General features: G+C 35.2%; 1 protein-coding gene across 1 annotated transcript in view; it reads left to right on the top strand.

Annotated features, from left to right (window-relative positions):
• Positions 1 to 26863, top strand: part of CFTR (CF transmembrane conductance regulator) — a 197576-nt gene that overhangs the window by 116766 nt on the left and 53947 nt on the right. The window contains exons 16-23 of the mRNA XM_060304940.1: positions 1007 to 1093; positions 2821 to 3547; positions 5301 to 5429; positions 13359 to 13396; positions 13854 to 14104; positions 17344 to 17423; positions 22701 to 22851; positions 23938 to 24165. Coding sequence (XP_060160923.1) covers positions 1007 to 1093; positions 2821 to 3547; positions 5301 to 5429; positions 13359 to 13396; positions 13854 to 14104; positions 17344 to 17423; positions 22701 to 22851; positions 23938 to 24165 — 1691 coding nt within the window. The remainder of the gene's footprint in view (positions 1 to 1006; positions 1094 to 2820; positions 3548 to 5300; positions 5430 to 13358; positions 13397 to 13853; positions 14105 to 17343; positions 17424 to 22700; positions 22852 to 23937; positions 24166 to 26863) is intronic.

The raw sequence follows: 26863 nt of genomic DNA, 5'->3' as shown, positions 1-26863 counted from the left end.
CTTTTATCTAGTTCTTACGTGTTATCTTCAAAAATAATTTACACTGCAAAGGTTCTTCTAGATTTTACTTTGATTTTTTGTCAGTTCTGTTTTTTAATTATTATTATTATTATTATTACTTCTCTTAGTTACCTGCTGACTAAACACAGTTTCCTTTTTTACAGAATTATACGTAAACACTGAATGCTATGTGACTGGCACAGGTATAGGGTACTAACAACCACAGCTGAAAAAATTTAAATGTTATGAAGAAATTGCCTCACTTCCGTTCATATGGGACCATATCTTCATCTTATTACTGTCCTAAGATCAACTTAATGAAGATTTTACTTGCTCATAAAATTTTATCTTTTAACTTAGAAAATAGTAAAATTTTCTAAAATTTTATAATATAAAATAATATGGGTATACATTTTCATTGCAAATTTTTCATCCTTCACTTGTGTGGCATTTTTATGAGTATGGTCCAGAAACTAAGACTATAAGGAGCAAAGAGCAATGTCAATCATACAGCCGTAACAACACTGCTATCAATTTGTTGGTAACAGTCAACTCTGAAAAAATATTTAAAAAATAATTTCACATAAGTGCTGCAATTTAATTGCTGTCTCTGACATTTTACAGGTTTGAAACAGTCTATTCTTCTTTGTTTCCCACCAAAATGCAAGACCTTTGAGGGCAGAACTTGTGTAATTTTTACGATTGTATTCCCAGCGTGTGGCATAGTGCTTGGCTGTAAATAGATACTACTGTTAAAAGGTTTTCTTTTTCTTTTTTGAGGTAATATTTAAAATTGTATGTATGGTGTGATTCAGTTTGTAACTTTTGTAACTTCAAGTGTATGTCACTTATATTTAGCAAAACCACTTCAGCAGTTTTTGGAGTATTGTGAAAAGCCATAAAAATCACATATGACTTATCTTTTTGTTCTTCACTTAAAATAATCCATACCAAAAGACATGGGAAATATTGAAGGAATCTAATTTCATTTCCATTTTCTTTTTAGAGCAGTATACAGAGATGCTGATTTGTACCTATTAGACTCTCCCTTTGGATACCTAGATGTGTTAACAGAGAAAGAAATATTTGAAAGGTATGTTCTTTGAATAACTTATTCATGCTAAAAGACAAGAAGGAACAACTATACCACCATAGACTGCATATTACTGCTTGAGAAATATGTCCACCATTGTGACTCAGAATGGCAGAATGTAATGTAGCCACTTACTCAAATCTGATCTTCCCTCTATGGTCAACATTAAAGATCACGTCTACTTTTCTGTCCACCTTACGCTGAACGAATTTTTCCCATTATTACTTTAACAATCACTATTTATGTAGGTTTTTATAGTATTATTGTCTTGTGACATAGCTTATATTATTTTAATTGATTATTATACTTAAACTTTTTATTCACTTTTTTCGTGTTAGTATTTTATTTTATCTCCTCCTTAGGTAGTAAACTTCTTAAGGAACCAAAGAAACTGAAGGTTTTAATGTTTTAATATAGGTGAATGCTCAGACTATTCATCTACCTCAATACCTCCTTCAGAACCTTCTCCTCAGTCACACAAAGCTCAGGGTATACATTTCATTGGAGCTCCCATTAGGGCTCAATGTATGTGAAGTTCCTACAAGGAACAGTTAGTTATATAACTTGATTTTAAGGTTTCAAAATGATTTCATAGACTATAAAGTAGTTTATTAAGAGAATTATCATGATTCATTTTAATCAATAAGGATGTAGATTGTGTGTGTATAAAATGGCCATATTTTTCCTAGAAGCACCTTTCCTAGAATTTAGCAAAATTTAATACCTATGATACTGTTTTTATAATCCTGTAACTATAAGTACCTTCTTACCAATATAAACTTTGCTAGTTATGTTAGTATGTTAGAGTATAGACTAGAATGATGCCTCTTTCTATCAATATATAATATAAAATGTTTTAATGCCAAAAAGAAATTGGTCTCAGATGGTTCTAGTCAGGATTTACTTCTAGACTTAGAGGGAAGTTTTGTTGGAGGACGGTCAAATGTATTATCCAATTCTCAGGTTTGTTATTGTTGTTGTGTTTTTTGTTTTTTGTGGTTTTTTTTGTGGTACGCGGGCCTCTCACTGTTGTGGCCTCTCCCATTGCGGAGCACAGGCTCCGGACGCGCAGGCTCAGCGGCCACCGCTCACGGGCCCAGCCGCTCCGCGGCATGTAGGATCTTCCCGGACCAGGGCACGAATCCGTGTCCCCTGCATCGGCAGGTGGACTCTCAACCACTGCGCCACCAGGGAAGCCTTGTTGTTGTGTTTTTAACAAATAAAATTAGTCTTAATATAAGCTCTTGAGGACAAAATTGGTGGTCAACTTAAAATATAAAAGGAAATGAGTAGAAAGTTTAAAGAACAAGAAAGCTCTGACATTTTAGAAGACATGTAGAAATATAAACCCTAAGGAATCTTAAAGGTCATCTAACGATTCCCTTATTTTCTAGATGAATCAGCCATGACCCAGAGGGTAACCAGTTCATTCAAAGTCAAATGTTTATTTAATATCAGATATTTAATTTCATTCTAGGTCTGTTAACACTCAACTTTATAATGTAGCATACTATAATAATTCAATAATACAGTATTTCATGTCATAATAATTCAAGAAGTGCAAATTAGTTACTATTGAATATTTACTTATTTTAAGTATAATAATAGCATTGTATGGTAGAGGTTTTATACAAGAATAGGTTAATAAAATGTTAAAATGCAATATATATACTATTGTAATAAATTGTTTATTAAATTAATATTTATATATTTTTATATTCTTAAAGCTGTGTCTGTAAATTGATGGCTAACAAAACTAGGATTTTGGTCACTTCTAAAATGGAACATTTAAAGAAAGCTGACAAAATATTAATTTTACATGAAGGTAGCAGCTATTTTTATGGGACATTTTCTGAATTACAAAATCAACGGCCCGACTTCAGCTCAAAGCTCATGGGATATGACACTTTTGACCAGTTTACTGCAGAACGAAGAAATTCAATCATAACTGAGACTTTACGGCGTTTCTCACTAGAAGGAGATACTTCTGTGTCCTGGAATGAAACGAAAAAGCAATCTTTTAAACAGACTGGAGAGTTTGGTGAAAAAAGGAAGAACTCCATTCTCAATTCAATCAGCTCTATGAGGAAATTTTCATTTGTACAGAAGACTCCATTACAAATGAATGGCATCGAAGACGATTCTGTTGAGCCTTCAGAGAGAAGACTATCCTTAGTTTCCGGTTCTGAACTGGGAGAGGCTATCCTGCCTCGGAGCAACATGATCGATGCTGGTCCCACATTTCAAGGACGAAGGAGGCAGTCAGTCCTGAACCTTATGACCCGCTCCTCAGTGAACCAAGGTCAAAGCATTCACCGAAAGACAGCGACATCCACACGAAAAATGTCACTGGCCCCTCAGGCGAATTTAACTGAAATAGATATATATTCAAGACGGTTATCTGAAGATACTGGCTTTGAAATAAGTGAAGAAATTAATGAAGAAGATTTAAGGGTGTGTATAAGTAATCAGTGTGGTGTTTCTGTGTTTTCCTTTCTTTTTTTTCTTTTGGCCACAAAAAGTGGGATGTAATACATACTATGTAGCAAAATTTACTCAAATTTGAGTTTAGGATGAGGTTTATTTTTAAGATTCCCAAAGTCCAAAGTATGTAAATTATGTAAGCAACTTCGAAATGTGAAAGAATCAACTATTTCCTTTTGTGATGTCTCTTACTGTAAGATGTATTGTAAGTCAAGGCAAGGACTAATATTGAGTCCTTTACTAAGCAGTGATAATCATTATTGTTAATGAGAAAAATTATGAATTATTATAAATCTGTTTCATTACCCTCCTAAAACCTCTGTGGGAAGAGGTGGAGTGAAAACAAATATATAAACAAATAATAGCTTCAGTTATTGAGAGACAAAGAAATGTTTCTGTATGCAGGTAGCCTCTATAAGGTATATAAACATCTAGTCTCTCAACAGGACTAACATTCTGGCTTATACCTCAGTCTTGCCTGAATTTAGTTAATGTGAGCTTTTTTATCATTTAAATTTCATTATACGTAGGATTTCTGGGCAGGTTTCTTTTAAAGAAGGTATGTGAAATTCAACATATACTAGTGCCAACGTTCAGGTAGAAAGTCTTTTATATTAAGTTCTAAAGAATAAAATGCTTTTATTTTTAAAATAGGAGGCAATAGAAAAGAGGAGGGTTTTTTTTAAAACTAGAAAAATTCCTTAAGTGCCTTGGATGAAACAGTGTTGTAATAAATTGATATGTTTAATAGCGTAGATCAATTACGAGTAGTGTGACCTTTGGCAAGTCACATGTCATTTAATGTCTCTGGCCCAAAGTTTCTTTCTTTGTAAAATGAGGGAACAGAATAGATGATCTCTAAAATACATACTTTCAGTGTTTCTATAATCTTAAAAAAGATTTCCTAAAAGATAATTTATCTGTATGGTTTTAATACCAATCTGAATGAATTTCTCAAACCTGATTCTATAAGTTTAATTGTAAAGAATGATCACTTTGACTGATAATAGTATTTATTGATTGCTTCTAGTGCCATGAGCATATTCTTAGAAGATCCTCTCATTATCCTCATTTATAGAGAAGGAAACTAAATTTTAGAGAAGTTCAGCTGCCTGAATTCAAGCAGCTCCTAGGAAGTCAATGATAGAGTCCAGATTCAAATCCAGGTTTACTTGACTTCGAAAATTTTTACATCTAACCAGTGTGTCATATTCCAATTTCCTAGGACCCTTTCTTTGATGTTCTAGTGCTTCTTCTGTGAATTTTGTTGACTTTATAAGAAACAAAACTATCCTTTCCCTTTGAAATATCTGGATTTTCTCTCTTTCAAATTATTGAACTATAGCTCTCAAAGTTAAGTCAAGGACGGTTCTGGGAAGCTTCAGTTTGCTAGTACCATTTATTTGATAAAATGTGTGACACTGTTAAGCATTAAAATGGTAAAATTGTTCAAAAACAATACAGTCGTTTTATCAGCAATATTATATTCAGAGTTTGAAGAATCGCAGTGTTTCTCATTTTTCAAAAAGCTATGTTGCTCCAGTGGACATTATATTGGCTGTGGAGTGACATCACATGTGTCATTCATAATGGTTTATATTTGTTGAAATTCACTTAGTTTCAAATAGTAATATTCCTTTATTTCCACACATTCAAAATAAAACCACAGTGCTGGTGTGAACCTGTATTGTCACATTGTAATAACTATGATTCTTTTTTTCAGGAGTGCTTTTTTGATGATGTGGAGAACATACCAGCAGTGACTACATGGAACACATACCTTCGATATATTACTGTCCGCAAGAGCTTACTTTTTGTGCTAATTTGGTGCTTAGTCATTTTTCTGGCTGAGGTAAGAATTTTCTGTTATTAAATATTAATGTGATTTAAAGTTAAATTAGGAATAGTTTGGAAGGATATATATATACATGTATAAATGTATATATATGCATAAATGTAAGTGTATATATGAAATTTTATATCATATAATGATATGTATAGTTCTACTGATATTTTATTACTTCATACATAGCATATAAAATATACTTAAGCACATATCTTCTATATGAAGAGTTTTTGAGACATTCAAAACCTCAGAGTAGAATGTCTTTATATGAATTGAATTTAAACAATGAAAATTATTCTGTACTAAATATTAAATTCATTTGACTCTAGATATTGCATTATTAAATATGCCAGTGATGAATCACCACCTTTAAAAGACTATTTCCTCACAAAATAAAATAAATATATATTAGTGGCTTAGCAATCATTTTAAATAAGCCTTTCAGAGATTCGGATCACCCACTTGCTTACAGAATTCTTTTGTCTTCAATGCCACCATCATGGTTTCTTTACCATGCTGCTCTCCTTCACATCACCAGGTTAAAATAAAAGAGTGGGGCAGTAGGTCACAGGTTCAGTTCTGCATTAAGGTAAGAGGTTTCTGAAGCTGGTTGGTGAATGAGGTTATTCTCTAGGTCAGGAGCAGCCACTTAAATGAGAAAAGAGGCTTGGCAGAGGACGTCTAGTGGTGAAGTGGCTTGGAGGCTGGATGGAGAATATTTGCCCTCCAATTGTCGAACGGGGGCAGTCGTAACTCAACACCAGCCAAGGACTTCCCATGAGGGGTTTCGGGATCAGTTTCACTAAACCTTCTTATTTTTCAACATAAGATGAAAATACAGATTTTTTCTGTAAAAATTTCTCATTTTTAAATGTGGGTAGTTGGTTAAATCAAAACAAACAAATGAACACTACGTGGGGACAAAAAAACATATCTGTGGATTGGATTCAGCCTGTGAATGACTACTCTAGATATTTATCTCAGAGGATACTGCTGGATGTGTCCTAATATACAGGCTGAATCCAACATAAAGGCCCAGGCTGCCTTCAGGGGAAGAAATGACCCAGGTGAAGTACTGCCTCTACTGAGGGTGTATAATTATATACATACCTGAAACCCAAACTTAAAACTACACCGTTGTCTTATTAGGCTGCTTCTAACCTCAGTTAAGAAGTCCACATAAAATATTATCACTCCTCCTTGACCAAATAAAGTAGTGTAAAATATTAAAGGTATGTACCAAAAGTTGTGCATACCACTTCACCTATAAAGTGTTGGTTTCCATTTGATCTTTGAGTTTTGATGATATCACTTCTTTTGCTCTACTACTATTTTAAATTAATAAAACAAATGGAGGCTGAATGTGAGATGCGGTATTGCATAGCGCCACCTCTGGACTCAGACTGATCTGGCTGTGAATTCTAATTCTGTGTTTTTAACACTATGACACTGAACAAGTTAGTTAACCTCTCTGAGCCTCAGTTTCCTCATCTATAAAATGGAGGTTGTAATAGTACCAATTTCAAAGGTCATTTTTGTGGGTTAAGAGATATCATGATTATAAAGCACTTACTGTAGGGCTTGGCATATAATGAGCAATGCTAATTGCTATTCTTACTAATATCCTTAATGTCTATCATCATTATAAAGCTCAAGTTAGTTTGAGGTGAACAAGTCCATGACAGAGATATAGTAAAAATTTCAATAATTCCTTTTACAGTTTAACAAAACTATGGGGTTGAGTAACTTGAGACTCTCACATGAGGTAATGAAAATTACGTTGAAATGTATTTTTAATTTACCTCATTAATCTCTGCCAGTCATGCCAAATGACCAACATTAATGCGAATGAAACTCAGTCTTGTGCCACAGTTAATCTCAAACCAGCCCTTTGTCATTGTTAATGATTTGAACCTCTTCATTGAAAGATCAACATTACTTGACTGTCTTCAGTTTAGTTTTATGAGAAAAAATGGTCCTATCTGAATGTGGTGGTGATTTATGTTCACTTACAGGACCCTTGTCCCATGTAGAGCTGTAGAGCTGTAGAGCTGAACTTCCATGCCTTTCAACACAGTGTATAGTTAATTAATTAGAGACTGAGCATTGAGCCACTGAACATGTGTACAATATTATTAGCTCACTTACTCAAGAAGACAGTGGTCCTTTGTCTTTAGGCTAGAAACCAAACTACAACAGAGGATGTAAATGTTGTATAACTTCCCATTATTAGTTGAGCTCTCACAATTATTGCAAAAACTTTTCTTTTTAATGGACAAAATAACCAGTAATGTCATTTTCTAGGCAAGAAATAATATAAAAAATTATGAGCCTTTTTTGGCCCAATATCCTGAAGGCATTGCCAATTGACTGGTTCTCAAAATTTTGAATAACAAGAACTTGGTGATAGTAGAAAAAGAGTAATTGTTTTCATCATGTGCACCGTTATACAGCTAAACAAATCATTCCGATGTTCACAATTCTGTCACATCTTTGAATCAAAATTTACATAATTTTACTTTTAGACTAAGCTCCTTTCTTAATACCAATGTGCCTCTTCTCATTACCATTGAAATATCTCATATGTGCTTTGCATCATGGTACAAGTGCTAATCCAGGAAGATAGTTTAGGTCTTTTAAACTTTATTTAGAGCCTCATACTCAACATGATCAGAGAACCTAAAGAAAAGTTAAGATACATTTCTTCCTTTGTGGAAGTGATGTACCCATTTTTAGTTTTCATAGGGGCCACTTCAATCTAGATCTTATAATTTTATAGAGTAGGTTCAATAAACTTCCCTTTTAGAGTATGAAAGTAATAACTTTTTTATTTCTTCAAAGTGCTAAACTGAAAAAATTAGTTTGGTCTACTCAGTTTGTTACCAATTATCATTAGAGTGTCATTTTGATAAAGGAGTCAGTCTAGCTTATATTTTTATACTGTTTTCTTTACCATAGAACAATATCTTCTGTTAAGTTCTTAGATATTAGCACCAGGGATATAGGCTTTTAAATTTCTATTATGTTGGTCTCTCTAGTGCTCTAACTTGGCAGTACAGCATTGACTAGATAGAGAAGAAACGCAAATTATACAGTAGGAGGCAGTTTCCTCCTTACTTTTACAACAACCAGAGGGTATTATTGTTGCCTGGAGTATCTAAAGATCCAGTTTCGTCCTTTTATTCCTGAGAGTTTTAAGAAAAGTGTCAGAGAACTGCTATATACTATTCCCTTATGATTTCCCTTCTGTTTGCTAATGAGGAATCACTAGGTGGCTTTACATTATTAGTATACACAATATATGCTCCCATAATACCTTAATGATAGTTATACCTTTATTGATAGTAATACTTTTAAGGCAGCATTGCTTAGCAAGTGTCTATGTTTTAGGGCGTGATTTAACCTGCAAAGCATTGAAATCTGCGATTAAGTCATAACAAGGTGTCACTTTACTATTACTGCCTGTCATTCATTCAGCCACTTACTAATTCAACACATATTTTTTTAATTCTTTCAGTATGTCAGGCATAATTCTACATGCTGTGTATACCATAAAGTACAAAACAGAGTGTACAGATAGAATACACTAATGTACTTATGTTAGCAGAGCATTCATAATACTGTGCTCCTTGGTGAAAACTCAAAATGCCAATACTATTTGAATGGTAGTCATTTACACACAGATCTCCTTGTGTGACTTGGGAAGAGCTCTGAATTCTGCATTTGTACAGAACTTATAGAATGAATTGGTTCCGGTTCTTTATCTTTATCCTACATAACATATCATGATATGTTATGCTTTTTTAAATGTTTTCTATGTGATTAGTATATAATTTCTGTCTGTTGACATTGGTATTTTTTATTTTAAAAAAATATTTATTATTTATTTGGTTGCGCTGGGTCTTAGTTGTGGCAGGCGAACTCTTAGATGTGGCATGCACGTGGGATCTAGTTCCCCGACCAGGGATTGAACCCAGGCCCCCCCCCCCTCATTGGGAGAGCAGAGTCCCAACCATCATGCCACCAGGGAAGTCCCTGTATTTTTTATTTAAGTATACTCTTATTTATTCCTTCCTTTATTTATTAAGTACGGATTTACCGAATGCCTACTGTTTACTGGGCGTTGTTTTAGACACTAAGGCTATAATAGGAAAGAGAACAGAGGATAAATACATTTTGATGGAAATAATCACAGAGTGTAATAAGTGCCTTATTAATATAAGGCACTTATATTAGCCTTATTAATATAAGGCACTTATATTATAATAAGGGCTAATATAAATCTGGGCAAAGGAGGGTAGACAGGGAAGGCTTCCTGACGAAATGACATTTCATTCACACCCGAAAGATAAGAAGGACTCAGACATGCAGAAACTGGGGCAAATGCAAAGGTCTTGGAAAAGTTTGGTAAATTACGGAAACTGAGAGGAGGCCAGCACAATTGAAACAGTGGGAGAGAGAAGTGAGTGGCATGTCACGTGGTGACATTGGAAAAGCAGGCCAGAAACAGGTTTGCAGAACCATTGGCTGAAGTAAAGAGTTTGGGTTTTATTTTAAATGCAACAGGAAGCCTTTGAAAGGCTTCATTCAGGGTATGATATGACTTTTTTATGCTTTAAAAAAGATCACTCTGTCTGCTATATGGAAAATGGATTGGATGGGGACACGAAGGGAGGCCGGAACATCTGTTATGACAGGAAGGGATTGCTGTTATTAACTAGGCTCAGCATCCAGAGTGTTTAGAACCGTTAAGTCATACTTAAAGGCCTCTGAAGATATTCCACAGTGAAGTATATAGGAGTGTCTTCTTTGTAGTTTATTAAAGTTCTTCATGATAGAATATTGGACCTTGGCAGTTTTCTTCTCTTTTCACGCATATTTTCTTTCGTTGTGAGTATCAAACTTGTACCTAGCCAGGTTATGTCATGGTAGGGTTCCTCCTAGGTCTTGAATGTATTCTTGCTGTAGTTCTCCATCACATCTTATTTTTGAAATCATACTGTTGGTGTTTTACTGTATAGATGACCAAGCTTCATCTATCACGTGTCCGAAGATGTTTACTAGTTCATTTAGCAAATAAGCCTTTCAGAAAGAGGCACTTAATTTCTCTTTCCGTATGTATATGCTGTATATTCTATCCCCGACATGCCATTATTTTTTAAATCATAGAGACAAATTATCTATATAAGTTAAATTGTGACCTAGCTTCTAAATACTGGCTACTTCCTTTTCATTTGGGGTCATTTGCAAAGTTCGTGAATCATCATGTTGACTGTTCAGGGATCTATCCTTAGAGGACACCATCATCAGACTCCTGGTACTTAGCATGGGTATATAATAAATACTCTGGCTACACCGCTATCTAACTAACAGTTTTAGTCTATTCATGCACTGTCCGGTACAGTAGCCGCCCACCAGCCATGTATGACCACGTAAATTAAATGAAATTATTTTAAATGAAACACAATGTAAAATTCAGTTCCTCAGTCACCCACAATGGCCACATTTCAAGTGATCAAGTGCCATGTGTATTAAGTGGCAATGATACTGAACAGTACAGATATTGAACATTTCTATTTTTGTAGAAATTTCTCTTGGACAGTGCTGATCTAGACGGGACCATTTTCTATGTGATATGGAATGATGTTTAAAACCCTGAAAGAGCTGAAAATAATGACCTTTTTCCTTTTCCTCTAATCTTTCAGTACTGTCACTCTATCACAAACTGTATGAACTTTATAACCTCAAACATTTTTTTTTTTTAAAGAAGATGTTGGGGGTAGGAGTTTATTAATTAATTAATTAATTTTTGCTGTGTTGGGTTTTGGTTTCTGTGCGAGGGCTTTCTCTAGTTGTGGCAAGCGGGGTCTACTCTTCATCACGGTGCGCGGGCCTCTCACTATCGCGGACTCTCTTGTTACGGAGCACAGGCTCCAGACGTGCAGGCTCAGTAGTTGTGGCTCATGGGCCTAGTCGCTCCGCGGGATGTGGGATCCTCCCAGACCAGGACTCGAGCCCGTGTCCCCTGCATTAGCAGGCAGATTCTCGACCACTGCGCCACCAGGGAAGCCCAACCTCAAACATTTTGGAAATTAAATGTTAGAACTTGTTTGCTTAATTGTTTCTATATGCCCCAGACATTTTCATTAAAGTCATTATGTCAAGTCCTTGGAAATGTTTTTGTTCCAGTCAATAAAAGTAGTTTGGGTTGGTGGTTCCACAAGCGGTCTCTTCCGCAAGTGGTCTCTATTCACAAGAGCCAAGAAATAACTTTATATTACGCTGATTAGACCAGTGTCTTTGAACAACTGCTTTGGTTATTGTAAATATTATAAAATATTTATTTCTGGGATTTACTCACATTCAGAGAAGGTTGGAATGCCAACATTATTGACACTTCTTTCACTGGAACAAAGAGGGACTATAATAACCAAAGAGTCCCTCACAAATATACCCTTATCTAGGTTCTTGAATAATTTGATTAGTCTTAGGAAATAGGAAAACATTTGTACTGGAACAAAGACTTTTGAAATAGCTAGATTATTGCTGTGTTTCTTGTCATTTTGAATTCACTTGAATTTCAAGGAAACAAAGGTGGTTTTTCTTTTTATTAATATGGTTCATGGAGGCTATGTGTATAATGAAAAAAAGTAGGAAAGTGAGAATGATACTATTAGATTTTTCATTATTATACTCCTATCTGGTATGCAAATTTACCAAAAATTATATACTATTTAAAGTATATAACTTCATAATATAATTTCTTAATGCTAATTATTCTCCATAATTTTTATATGGTACTGTTAAATACTTAAGATAAATTGATTATGAAATAAGAGATAGATTTCTTATACCAAGCGTATTTGTTTCTCCCCTATTTATTTTTACTCTGTGTTCATTTTCAAATTATTTTACTTACAATTTCTCCTTTTTTTCTATTTGATTCTTTGTTAAAGTTATTATCAGGCTAATTGTATAATTTCAGTCTTATAATTGTGTAAATATTTCTGGTGTTATAATTGTGTTGGTATCATCACAAGATTGTTTTCCCAAGCATTTAGGAGACTGCAATGCCAAATTGAAATAGAACAGAGTACAGATCATTTAAATAACACAGAAACTAAAAAATAAAATCATGGTTATTAAACATTTTTCTTTTTTGGTTTAGTTATGGGATAGAACATTTGTTCTTCAACCAAAAGTTTCCACCTTGAGAAAGCCCAAATAGTGCCAATAGTGTATGTTTTAACCTGAATGCACCTTATCTTTATTTAAAAAATACGAATTTATTTATTTATTTATTTTGAATTTTATTTTATTTATTTATTTTGTTTACAGCAAGTTCTTATTAGTTATCTGTTTTATACATATTAGTGTATATCTGTCAATCCCAATCTCCCAATTCATCCCACCACCACCACCCCCCAAAAAACCATGAATTTTTACACTTTTGAGATTTTAACTGGTTTTCATGAATATATATCTCATCTTTTCCAGTAATTAATTGGTCTTATAGTTATGCCCCTCATAATCATTGTATGACAAATGAAATTATTTATAGCCGTCAACCAGATAAATTATCTGCCAGCAGGCTGAGAGTAATCTCTTCATAAGAAACAGACTTTATTATTTAAAGTGTTTAACTGCAGTATTAGCTCTCCTGTGAGGTTCAATGAACAGTTCCTGTTGAATGAAGGAGAGAAATGGAAAAGTATTTTATTCAGTGAAATTGGAATTCCATTAACTTAACATGTTCTCACCTCAAATAGTGGTTCTTAGAGCAATTATTGCAGCTGCTGGACCCAGGAAAGTAAAGCAAAGGAAAATGAAATTGTATATATTTCAATGTTAGTCATGGTGGAATTAGAAGTGGGTGTGGGAAAAATAGGAGAAGATGCTGGAAAAAAAAATCAAGTGTGTATTGTTCCATTCCAGGTGGCTGCTTCTTTGGTTCTGTTGTGGCTGCTTCCAAAGTGAGTATTCCATGTCCTATTGTGGATTGTATTTTATTTCTATTGATTATTTGGGTCTTATTAATTATTGTAATATCCGCTCTGCTTCATTTCCCCACAGTACTGTAGTGGAAAATTGAGTTCTTTTGTTTAAAATTGTGAGCATGTGCAGTTCCTGCAGCTCTTTACCAATTTTTAAAGGATTTAGTTGTGCTTAGTTTCCATAAAATGCAATAACAATATTTAAAACAACCTTGCACACTTAGTATTTTCTCTGAGTATTTGAAATTTTATCTATTTCAGTGGTTAAAAACTTAATCTACTTTCTTGCAATAGTAAGTCCTTCAGGTTAAAGGCATAAGCTCTGCTAATGAAATATGTTGTGTTTCTTTAGACTCAAATTCAGCATCATTTACATGTATTGGAAATTCAATGGGAAAGTTTGGTTGCCTGATAGCAATTTCCTTTTGCTTTACAGAGTACTTCCTCAAGACAAAGGGAATAGTACTAAGAGTGCAAATAACAGTTATGCAGTGATCATCACCAACACCAGCTCGTATTATGTTTTTTACATTTATGTGGGAGTAGCTGACACTTTGCTTGCTCTGGGACTCTTCAGAGGTTTACCACTGGTGCATGCTCTAATCAGAGTGTCAAAAATACTACACCACAAAATGTTACAGTCTGTTCTTCAAGCCCCTATGTCAACCCTCAACACGTTGAAAGCAGGTACTTGACTAGGTGTACAAAATGAAGCTACTGCACCTCCACAAACAGGGCCTGTGAGTTGGTTGGTTTTCTAGTAGTAGCACTGGCTTTTGCATGCAGGCATCTACCCTTTGTTGAGCTTCCTTATGACTGGCATGTACCTGTCTCAGGTATTATAGGCTCTCAGATACAGTCACTCCTCATATTTCTGTATCAGTTAATTAGAGTAGCTCAGTTTGTTAGGACATGATGCTGATGGGACTGTAGCAGCAGAAGCAGGCCCTTCTGAGTCAGCTGTCCTTCTCTGTTCAGATATTTGATCTAGCCCCCTTCTAAGCATCTTGCTGCCAACGTATATTGTTGTTTAAAAGAGGAGAAGATTTGAAGTGATCAAAAAAATTCTAAGATTCTTTTACTAATAAAGTGTTTTGATGAGGTAGAGTAATCTAGTTTCATGTAACTGTTCAAAGATGATCCCATAAATTCATTCAAGGTTGTTTTAAATGGGTTGGGTGGATCCCAAATGTATTTTTAAAGTATTTTTGACACTATCATAGAGGTTAGTAAAAGAGTACAAGCTGTCAGTTATAAGATGAGTAAGGTCTGAAGATCTAATGTATAATGTGGTGACTATAATTAATAACACTGCCCTGTATTATTGAAATTTGCTAAGAGAATAAAACTGAAATGTTCTCTCACACACGCACAAAGGTAACTATGAAAGGGGATGAATGTGTTAACGAACTCAGTGAGAGGAATCCTTTCCCAACGTATACATATATTAAATCATCACATTGTATACTTTAAATATCTTACAATTTTTTGTCAATTATATCTCAACAAAAATAATTAAGGCCACAGAAAGTAAGAGTAATGAAATAGAGGGACCAAAGATTTTAAAAACTAAGGACAATAAGGTACTTTGAAAGTAATCAATTTTATTGATCCCCCTTTAGACAAATTCACATTTAAAGAATCTGAGGTTAATAAGGAATCTCCCAAGTTTTATTCTTACAGAAATCTGTTGAACACTTACTTTCTATGGCACTAAGCCAGGGACTGGTATGAAAAGATGAATAAGGCACAGTTCTTGCCCTGGAAGAATCCAGTCAAGGGAGAGGGGGTAGACACAGGAACACTTGATTATAAAGGAAAGAATAAATTCCAAGACTGAGATTTTTAGAGTGATATGTATCTAAAAATCTCAAGATAAGAATTATCCATCATTTTTTTCTGGGTAAAACATTTCAGTGTTCGTATTCAAGAAGATTTTCCTTACATTTATTCTTTTAAGCCCTTGTGTATCACTAAAGCCTTGCCTCATTTGGATATACTCATCACCACACTTCTGTTTTAGAGCTAAGAAATTTTAGACCTAAAAGAGAATGCCCAATTACCTTGATCCAATGATTTCATTTTTTTAAATGGGAAAACTGAGATCCAGAGAAGGTAGGGGATTTGCCCAGGATTCTAGCAGTGAGAAATGGGCAATGAGATATAATGAAAGGAGCATGGGAATTATTTGAGGTCTGGCTTGTCCTCATAAGAGTGATGATCATGGGCAAGTTACTCTTCTGAGACTTTGCATCCACATCTGTAAAATGAGGAAAGGAATAATTATCTCAGAGGGTCATTGTGAGAATGAAAAAAAGTCATCATCTACTAGCCTGTTACATAGCCAACATGAAATAAATGCCGGTTCCCCACTGTTGTTCCCTTTCTATTGTTTCCCATTTGAAATATACTAAGCACTAGAATGATGTATGTATATATATTATTTTTTACCAAAGCAACTTTCATTTTCTACACAGAATAAATACCATACGCTACTTTTTTTCAATTTTTGATTCATTTATGAAAAGATATACAAATATGTTTAATTAAATATGCTAAATAAAATATCATTAGTAAGGGCAAGGAGATAGTGACAAATAAAAAAATAATTGAATTCTTCCTACATAAGGCTTTTTGCCGAGGGCTCAGAGTGATACAAAATAAATGTGGCATGGTCCAATGACCTCTAGAAATTTACAGTCTAGAAAAAAGAGATGACATGTATACAAGCGACTGTACAACATGGATATAATTATTACAACACAGAAGTGCTGTAAAGATGTATTAAAGGTATTAAGTATGTCCAGAGGAAGAAGGGATTAATTTGAGCTGGTGCAAAAATTGATGCTTCCTTGCAGGAGAGGCATTTGAGTTGGGCCAGGAAGGAGACATAGATTTTAACATGTAGACATGAGAGGAAAGGGTTTTCAGGCAGAGGAGCTACATGGAAAAGGCAAGGAGGTAGGAGAGTATAAGGTGTATTTAAACAATAAGCCAGTTTGAAACAATGTTTGAGAAGAGGAAGCTTGTACCTAGGGTAGTTTAAGGCCAAATCATGGAAGGTATTAAATATTAAACTAAGAATTTTAGACTTTATCCTGCAGTAAATGGGGGGGGAGTAAATGATAAGATTCAATATCACTTTGTTTGTACAGTAATATGTTATAATTATAGGTTTAACTCACCCCTAGACAACGTATTCCTCAAGGGCAAGGAGCAAGGCTTATTCACCTCTGTTATCTCAGTGCCTAGCATTGTGCCTGCCACCTAGCACTCCATGTGTAACTTTTCTTCCCTGAAGGAAAAAGTGATCAGACTTACAAATGTGAGTCTGTTAATTTAGAAGACAGACGGAAGCTTAGATTGCCAGTGGAGAGGGTAGAAAAGGAGGACATGGCAAAGGAGGTCCACATGGTGGGCAGGAAGGGATTGAGAGCAGCCACGGGTTCTGCTGAGGTATGTTTTAGAAAGGTGTGGAAGTTGAAGGATACGGAGGCTCTATATTACAAAATACAGATATAAGGGAATGATGAGAGCATATCCAGAAAATTATTACTAAACTCAGGCTTGTAAATGAGAGACTGTAGTAGTAGGGTGGGTGCCTATTCCTGACATAATTTGTGATAGGGCTCTATTAAAGACCTTGGTTTTTGCCTGAATCTTATAGCAATCTGTATTTTATAAAAGTTTAAAAGTAGGAGACAATAAGTTGAACACAGAGTTATTTAGAATCTTTGTACAACTTAGAATCCTTGTACTAACATTGTGTACGTCATTATATATATATATATATATATATGATTATGTACTCATTTGTATTTGAGTTCTGAAGGCTTCTGCTGTGATCCAAAGTTATCAAATTCATCAGATATTGATATGTATTTTTAAGATTATTAGTTTCTGAAGAATTTTTCTTCACATTATAGGTGGGATTCTTAATAGATTCTCCAAAGATATAGCAGTTTTGGATGATCTTCTGCCTCTTACCATATTTGACTTCATTCAGGTTTGTAAAAATAAGTAATATTAAGTGACTTTGCTTTGTTGCACTTTTTAAAACTAATTAGAAAATGTAGTAAATTAGTTCTTGCTTACTTTTCATCTGATTAAGAGTTGAAGCCTGTATATTTATAAATCTTTTCAATATTAAAAAAAAATCTTCGAAATAGTCATAAATTTAGTAAATTCAGTAGTAAGTCAGAACTGTTTACCTGACCAAAACCTAAGGCAATTCCTCTTTTAGATATAATAGCTGTCTACTTGGGAGTGATTTAAGATATATAGCAGACCGCTTTCCCCCAAATCACTGCCCATGAAGTGTGACATTTTTGACATTGGCATCATGATTTAAGAGAAGTCACCTACCTCCAGAGGGCCCGTGTTAAAATGTAGATCAGTCAGTTTCCTGGTGGACTACAGTTTCAACCAGTCTCATCCATGAACACTTTGGCAAAGATTAGCTAGTTAGCAATCTCACAGTAAGGGCCATAATGCAGGGACAGAAGTACAGGTAAGTTTTCAAGCAGGTGAGAGAGGAAGGAAAAATTCAGGACTAGTCAGGACTATCCCTGGGTGACAGATCTGAAGACACCTGCAGGGCAGCCTAACTCTGAGCATGTGTCCTGGGGGTGGGGTGATTGCTGGTGAAAGTGGAGAAGGGAAGAAGGGGTTGGAGATGAAGTTGACCTAGGGGATACCGCATTAAGACTTCATAAGTGACAGAACTTGAGTGTTCTGAGTTAATAACCTTGGCTGTTGAACGAGGTTTGAAAACAGCTTACTGTCTGGCTTAGGTTGAGCCTCAGAGAGTAAATGACGCAGTCGCAATGACCTCCTTGGAGAGACACTTGGAACAGGATGCTGCCCATCTTAGGATGAGTTGTTTGCCACCTCCGCCACTGAGAACCTGTGAAATAGAATAACATACGGGCTATCACATTTGTGTGTATACACAACTGACATTGGCAGGTGCACAAAAACCAGATTGTCAGTTTACCTCATCTGGAATGATTGGCACAGTCAAGCACATTAACTGTTCCAGGTGAACTTTAGTATCTTGAGTTTCCTTCAGTTACTCTGTTTAGGGATATAACTTAGCAGCCGCTGCTGGAATTCTTTAACCGCTGCTGTGAGTTTATGCATGTGAAGGAATGTTTCCCATGTCTTTCTTTAATTTCCGGACATTTCTTCCTTGTTCTAGGATTGTAAATGACTGGTCTCAACTGTAATATTATTAAATCAGGTACAAACTGGAACATGGACATCTTGACATGATTGCAAAAGAATTCACGAATGTTAGCCCTTGATAATTAAAAAAAAAAAACTTTTGTAGTCTGCTGAGTATTTTCTGAATAAGGCTTACTTCAGAAGTCCTTTGGGAGAGTGCAGTTTTGAACATTTATTTTATGAATTAACACGTCTTGACACATGTGATGGTTCTCATCCTTCCTCTTACGGCAATTTCAGTAGTTTCTGCTCAACTTTTAATGTTGTTGCAGCTCACTAGTTGTTTCATAAGTGATTGGGCAGGGCTTTTTTATTTTGATTTCCCTATTTTATTTACAAGGAGGTCTCACATTAAGGAAGCATGGTACATGACAATCAAATACAGTAAAAATCTGATTAATTTTGATTCATTAAAAAATGCATCAGAGGGGTCCTTTAAATTGTGAACCCCTTTGGTTATACTTATGTTCAGATTAGTTAAATTTCTTTTTAGTCACATTTCAGAAACAGATTTTTTTCACAGAATGAGGCACACCTGTAAATTTCCTTTTTTAAAAAAAATGTTATTTCTATTAACGCTAGTTCTTAACATTTGATAATATTCTGGGCAATTTACTTTCTGGATTGGAACATTGTATAGTGAAAATGAAAGATCCAGATTCTATTCTGCAGATACCATTGTTTATTTTACCTTGAGCAAGATACTTAACCTCTAAGAGTCTCAGGTTTCTCAAGTGAGGAAGATAAGTCTGATGATGGTCACTTTCAGTATTAAAGTCGTATGCTGCCGATGGGCATACTGGAAGTGGACCATACATGACAAATTTGAACTTGAAGCCACACAGAAAACGAACTATCCTGGCGTCCTACTTATCTCTATGCGTCAGTGACTGATTTTTTTCACAAAACAGAAGCCTCCGTGTTTTAAAATATGCAAATCTTCTCTTATCAGCCTCAAAACCTTTAGATTTGTTTGATTCTTTCTGTCTTACCCTAATATATGAATACACAGTGAGTCCCACCACTTTGATCTCTACTGTGTCTTTTACATCTTTTTTCTTCCCTTATTCATTCTATTAATCCCATTAATGCCTGGCTTAAAAATTCTCAAGGACTAACTGTCAATTATGAATGAAATTCCAGATCTGGTGTTCATTGCCTGGTTTTAAATAGGTATTTATTATCTATTTATTGATCAATCAATTTATTAATTAACCTTCTAAATGATTTCAAAGTGATCCTTCATTCTTATCATCTGGTGCCTTGCAGGTTTTATAGTCTGTTGATTTGTTTTCCCCTAGAATTTTAGGATTTGGGTAAGGATGAATGGGAATTAGAATCTGTACTCACATTTCCATCTTGTATTGAAGTCCCTCTATTTATTTATTTTGTTGTCCTCTCACTAATATTCCTGGTCTGAAATGACTTGTTTCTTATTCACTGTGAATTAAAAACTAGGACAGAATTTAAAGTTTCTTTGTATAATTAGAATATCAAACATATTAAACCACTACCTTTAGTTTTGCACAAGTGCTAAATTATTAGCTTCTGACCTCAATGCCTAAGGATGGCTTCTTATAAAGCAAATAGAGTTATTTTCCTCAAAGCTTAGATTTACTGTCCACTTCTTAGTTTGGGCTTTATTCTGGATAATTTTAATCTCTGGAAATCTACCTTGTGAATATTTCACCATTTCCAGGTTTACCCACCTTCTCCATTCTTCTCAAACCCTATGTGATATCTTGGTTGGGTTGGCTGCACAATTCTTCCTGTTCTATTGTAAAATAGTTATTGTCATTCCTAAGAATCTCCACCATATCAGCAATAATTAAGTCAGAAAGAGAGAAACAAATACCGTATGCTAACACATATATATGGAATCTAAAAAAAAAAAAAAATGGTCATGAAGAACCTAGGGGCAAGACAGGAATAAAGACACAGACCTACTAGAGAATGGATTTGAGGATACGGGGAGGGGGAAGGGTAAGCTGGGACAAAGTGAGAGAGTGGCACGGACATATATACACTACCAAACCTAAAACAGATAGCTAGTGGGAAGCAGCCGCATAGCACAGGGAGATCGGCTTGGTAATTTGTGACCACCTGGAGGGGTGGGATAGGGAGGGTGGGAGGGAGAGAGACGCAAGAGGGAAGAGATATGGGGACATATGTATATGTATAACTGATTCACTTTGTTATAAAGCAGAAACTAACACACCATTGTAAAGCAATTATACTCCAATAAAATGTTAAAAAAAAAGAAAAAACAAACAAAGAAAAAAATAATGATCACTTTCCCCACCCATTGTTATAATCCAACAGCTCCAGATTGGAATTACATGGTAAAAATAGCACAAGACAAGTGAACACAGTGCCGTTCACAACTGTCAACAGCAAACAAAAAAAAAACCCTGATTCTAATGGAATAGCTGAACGTTTCCATGTTGCCAATGCAATAGCATTTGTGTTTCAGACATACTGGTATTTAATATGGTGGCCCATTTAAATTAAATTGTATTTCCTAGTAAATAATGCTTGGAAGTTAATTTTTCTCTTTTTTTCAAAAGATCCTATTTCTGAGAAATAAATACCCTCAGTTAAAAAACTGAGTCCTTCGCCATTGATGAAGTCTTGTCATGTAGTAACTGGGGCGTTTGAGGCTTTCTCATTGTACTGGTGGAACTTGTAGGGCAAGAACAGAATAGAGAAGACTTTCTTTAGATTATTGAGTCATCATATGTACTTAGTCCAGTGTTTGGCACTGTATTTATCTGAGTATTTGTTGAATGAAAATGAGTGAAGGGCTTATTGTAGAATTTGATGATGGACACCTTAGAGGCATTTTCCCTAGAAAAGTATCATTGAGATATGATCATCCGAAGCTTTAGATGAACATAACAACCCATTCAAAGAAGATTTATGCAGATCTTAGTTACATGCTTATTCATGTTTTCATCTACCAAAATGTTCTGTATTTCTGTATCGGTTGTACATGTGTTGTACAAAGTACATTGGTTGTACAAAGTACATATGTCACCCATGGCGGTTGGTAGACAACTGGCTCAGTGATTATCAGATAGATGTTATGATAGGTTTATTTTTCAACCCTTGTTGTGACAGTTACTTTATTTATGCTTTATTCACATGGGGTATTGTGGATCAAATGTTAGCAGATTTTTTTTTAATATGTATGGATTTAGTGTCCTTTGGAAATATAGAATTTAAGCATTGAACTTGATCTGAAGAACACCAATATGGTTAACTTGTTTCTGAGACTGCCCACAAGGATCCAGTTTTGAGGGTGGATAATGTGAAGATATGTCTCTAATGAATGGGCTTGACTGAAACACAAAATTCATTTGATAATATATGAGAGAAAAGTGGTCTAATTTCAAATTAAATCAGCCATACCCCCAAAATCTTCTTTTTTCTTTTTTTTTGAGCCTCTAGGTCATCTTCGATTGTTTTAAGGAACAGTAACAAAAACAGGAAGGGGAGTGAAATTTATTAAGTATACTTTTTTTTTTAATCTTAAATGTTAATCAACTAGGTTTGGAGAAATTAAGTAGCTTGCCTAGATGACCAAGCCTACCAGATTTTTCTGACTCAAAAGGCTCCAAGATGAATGCCCAATTTTCAGAAATTGTCTGAACAAAATAAATCCTAAAATTTCATATTCATACTAAAATTATTTTAAAATATAAAGTTTGTTTTAAAAGAAGCCCAGGCTAGAAAAAAATTATGTTCATTTAAAATTTATTTGTCATACAGCACTTTAAAGTGTATAGGAAGTGAGTATATACTAAGATGCAAGAATACCGTGTTTTCTAAACTTCAAAATATTATTATGAGCAACCTAAACAATTTTTGGAATTTTGATAGAACTTATGAAAAACGTACTTTGAGGTGGCTGCCTTCCCAGTATGAAGGTACCTGCCCCGTATTAAGAATGGAACAGAGTGTGAAGACCCTATTTAGAAAGATGTTGCTAACATACCTTGTCCACTTTGCAACACGGAACTATTTACTTACCAGTGTATTTTCTTTGATCCCACAGTTGTTATTAATTGTGATTGGGGCTATGGTGGTAGTCTCAGTTTTACAACCCTACATCTTCCTAGCTACAGTGCCAGTGATAGCGGCTTTTATTCTATTGAGAGGCTACTTCCTCTGCACCTCACAGCAACTCAAACAGCTGGAATCTGAAGGTATGATGCAGCCTGTGCAACGCTCACCTGGGAAAATATCACAAGAGCTATTCGTGGATATTTATCTGTGATTTATGTACCTTTCCAAAATTTTTTTTCCTATTTTTAAACCCTTGCATTATATGACAATGACTTTTAAAAACATCTATTTCAACTGTGATCCAGGCCGTGTCTGTACATTCTCATCATATATAACTCTCTTGGGTCTCATACTTTTGTTATTCATTAGATCTTAAGTATTATTATTGAGAATTTGACCTTTGTCTTCTTTCAGATTTAAAATATAATGTTAAACCACAAACTATCCCCCCCCAAAAAAATAGTATAAGTAGGAAAAGGAAACAGTAAATTATAAAGAACACATAGATGGTTTTTATTAATTAATGACCATGTGACTTCATTTTGATTTTAAAACAAGTATATAGAGTCTTAGGAGGCTTGATGTATATGATATCCATTCATAATCATATAAACTAAAATTTGAAAAGATAGTGCTACTATCACTAAATGTTTGTGTGTGTTCCCAAATGGTACTGGACAAAATTCTTCCCTCTGGCTTGTTTTCAGACACCTTTCCTTTCTCTCCTGGGGGTCTGCCTTTTTGTGTGCCCCCAAACACTGCTTGAGCTCTTTGAGAAGCACATTGTTCAGTAACAGCCTTTGTTTGGGTGCATTTTCAGGGGATATATTTCCAGTGTGTTTCTGCATTGAAGGTTATTTGCTAAATTAAGTCACATAAACTTTCTTAATTGAGGCCTTGAATAAATTGTCTCAAAAGAAAAACATTTTCTCTGATTAATTTAGGATTAGTCAGATAAACAATGCCCAGTGGTAGCCAAGGAATATGAATAAATAATGGCAGTGATTTTATAATAAGTTCCCATCCATGGTAACCAAGTAAAAAAGAGGGTAACTCATTAAAAAAATAACAGATTGCATCTATTCAAAGTACAGCACCAGAATGAAAAGCCTTTTTAACCAATGACGTTTGTTGTTTGGTTATTCTTTAAGCCACTCTTTTTAAAGTAAGAATTTGCATTATGTGTTTACATGACTTGCATTATTTTCTATGGGAATATTTCACAGGCAGAAGTCCAATTTTCACTCATCTTGTTACGAGCTTAAAAGGACTATGGACACTTCGTGCCTTTGGACGGCAGCCTTACTTTGAAACTTTGTTCCACAAAGCTCTGAATTTACATACTGCCAACTGGTTCTTGTATCTATCAACACTGCGCTGGTTCCAAATGAGAATAGAATTGATTTTTGTCCTCTTCTTCATTGCTGTTACCTTCATTTCCATTTTAACAACAGGTACTGTGAGCTCCTTAACTATTTAGCTAAGCATTTAATTTAAAGCTTTGCCAACCAATAAAATGCTACATTCTTATAGGTTAAAAATTTTAGGTATCTTTAAATCAATTTTTTGAGAGTTAATTGATCAAAAAATTTGTTTATTGTTGAATGAATGATTTCTTTGAATTAGAGATGTATGCAGTTGAAAAACTGAGATACAAGGAGTGTCAGATAACAAATCTGTGATTCAAAGAGAAAAAACATCTAATACTCTCATTTTGATAAAGGATCTTGGCTTCAAAAGTAACAGGTCTCTTTATTAAAGAACTCTCTGAATAGGGGAAAAGAAACATCCAAATTTATATACAGATACACACAAAACCTCCATCCCTGGTAAATTTTGTTCTTTTAACCACCTGTTGGTGCAATTTGTCATCCTAATGTGAACTTTGCATGGTGAAAAACTGCCACAGAAGTGAAAGAACTTAGGTGAAAGTGCCATGTTTTTCAAATACAGATGTTCTGAGTTTTAGGATCTTTGGGTGACAAACGTAAACTATTTCATCGTAAGTAAAATGAAAACCTATATAGACAAGTGAGCTCTTCTAATTAAAAAAGGTGAATTACTGAGCTATAAGAAAAGTTGAAATATCTTATATATGTGACTGTGGACAGAGATTCAGAGTGACTGCCAAATCTGAGGGGTCGTTCGTTTCTAAGAATAGAATCCGGATCAAACAAAATGAAGTGCGTGTTGGAGAATTATAGGAGGACCTCGTGGAGCACAGGGTGGGAGGCACACGGAGCCTCCAGGGAAAATGGGACAGGCGTGCAGAGTCGGACTCAGAGCTTCCTGTCTCTGGGCACTGGATGCCGGCTGTGCCCACTCCTTCCTCTGGCTACTTCATTCATTTCTCTTTCTCTGAAGACTGGCTTCCCTAATGTCCCAGAGCTGTGCTACAGTGACCTTATATGGCCTCTCCATTCAGGCCCTTTGAATGAACAGCTGACTTCCTCTGTCCAGTTACCAAGTATGGGCAAGAACCGAAAACAGGGTCATTTTGGCTGAAGGGTCCACCTGCCATCCACACAGGTGCCGTGAGGGTAGTGGATTCCCCGCCTTCACTGTTCTCTCAGCCTAGGGCGATGGGAAATTACTCTATGAAAGGAATATAAAGGGTCAGGCAAATGAACTAAATCCTTAGCAGTACAGTAATTTGGGGCAACTTTAAAACAAAATAAAATCTCTTTTGCAGTTCAGAATTTTTTAAAAATTTTGCCTTTGATTAAGTTATTTGAAATGGGATCCAAGAGGGCTGAGTGAACAAGGATTTGTTAACAGTGAATTCAAACCAATATATCATGTGCTATAACATAATGGTTAAGGATCTGACTGAGTCCCGATTTACCAGGCATGATAGTCAAAGCATTTAGCAATCAGTATAGTTCAGGACCTATCCATTAAATCAGATGCCGAGCCAGAGTGAATGTTAGCCACACAGCTAATAACAACCCTGCCTCTGCTGGTCTTCAGCTGTGGTAACTTGTACACTTTAACTAACTTCTCTAAAGCCCTCATTTTCCTCATGTATAAATAAACATAATGATAGTACCTATCCCGTAAGTTTGTGGTGAATATTAAACGTGATAATTTGTATAAAACACTTAGTATAGTGCCTGGTCCATAGTAAGCACCTGAAAATCTCATATTACTTATTATTGTTATTATTTTTAAAATTTTATCTTACTCTCATCTTAATCTTCAGAATGAGTAATATATTGGGGCCCTGGATAAATCTTACCTATTTAGAATAAATGATTTAGTATGAAAAGCACATACCTGCTATCTATGGTTTGTTTTCTGTTAGAGGAATTGTAGAAGCAAAGTTTCAATTCATAATAATGGGATGAATTATTTCTCCCAATTTTAGAACCCTATGACAGTTTTATCATGCATTACAGATGCGAAGACTGACTCTCAATTGAGACTTGATAACCTAAATTTATAATAATTTAAGAACATTCCTATTAGAAAAATTGTAGGGCTATGAATAGAGAGTATTTATGAATTTTAATTAGTGGTCCCCTGTAGCCCTTAAAAACTATTTAATTAGACATTTAAGTATTGTTCTTCCTGGGTGAACGAGTCAATTTTTTTTCTAACATAAAGAGCAGTCTTCTCTTTTTCCAAATGGCAGACCCATGAGTTCTGACTTCCCCATGAAACTCGAAGTTCTTTCTTCCCAGCAGCATCTGATTGGCAGAGAAAGTCCTCCTCGCAAAGGCATGAAGCACATCTAAACATCTTCTGGATGCTGTTCACACACATATCTCTCCTACTTTTGACTTCTTTGTAGAGGAGCTTATTCAGACACAGTACTTTTTTTCCATTGTCCATTATTTGAAGTCTTTGAAGGTATTATTACTTACAGAGTAATAGTAGAAGGGATAAAAGTGATATTTACCCAACACCAACATCCCCTTCAATATCTGAAGCATTTAAAAAAGGGCAACTTGGGCTTCCCTGGTGGTGCAGTGGTTGAGAGTCCACCTGCCGATGCAGGGGACACGGGTTCGTGCCCCGGTCCGGGAAGATCCCACATGCTGTGGAGCGGCTGGGCCAGTGCGCCATGGCCGCTGGGCCTGCGCGTCCGGAGCCTGTGCTCCGCAACGGGAGAGGCCACAACAGTGAGAGGCCCGTGTACCGCAAAAAAAA

Source organism: Globicephala melas, chromosome 9, assembly GCF_963455315.2.
Source record: "Globicephala melas chromosome 9, mGloMel1.2, whole genome shotgun sequence".
NCBI lineage: Eukaryota > Metazoa > Chordata > Mammalia > Artiodactyla > Delphinidae > Globicephala > Globicephala melas.
The sequence above is the reverse complement of the archived record's forward strand: the minus strand, read 5'-3'. Positions and strand labels throughout refer to the sequence as shown.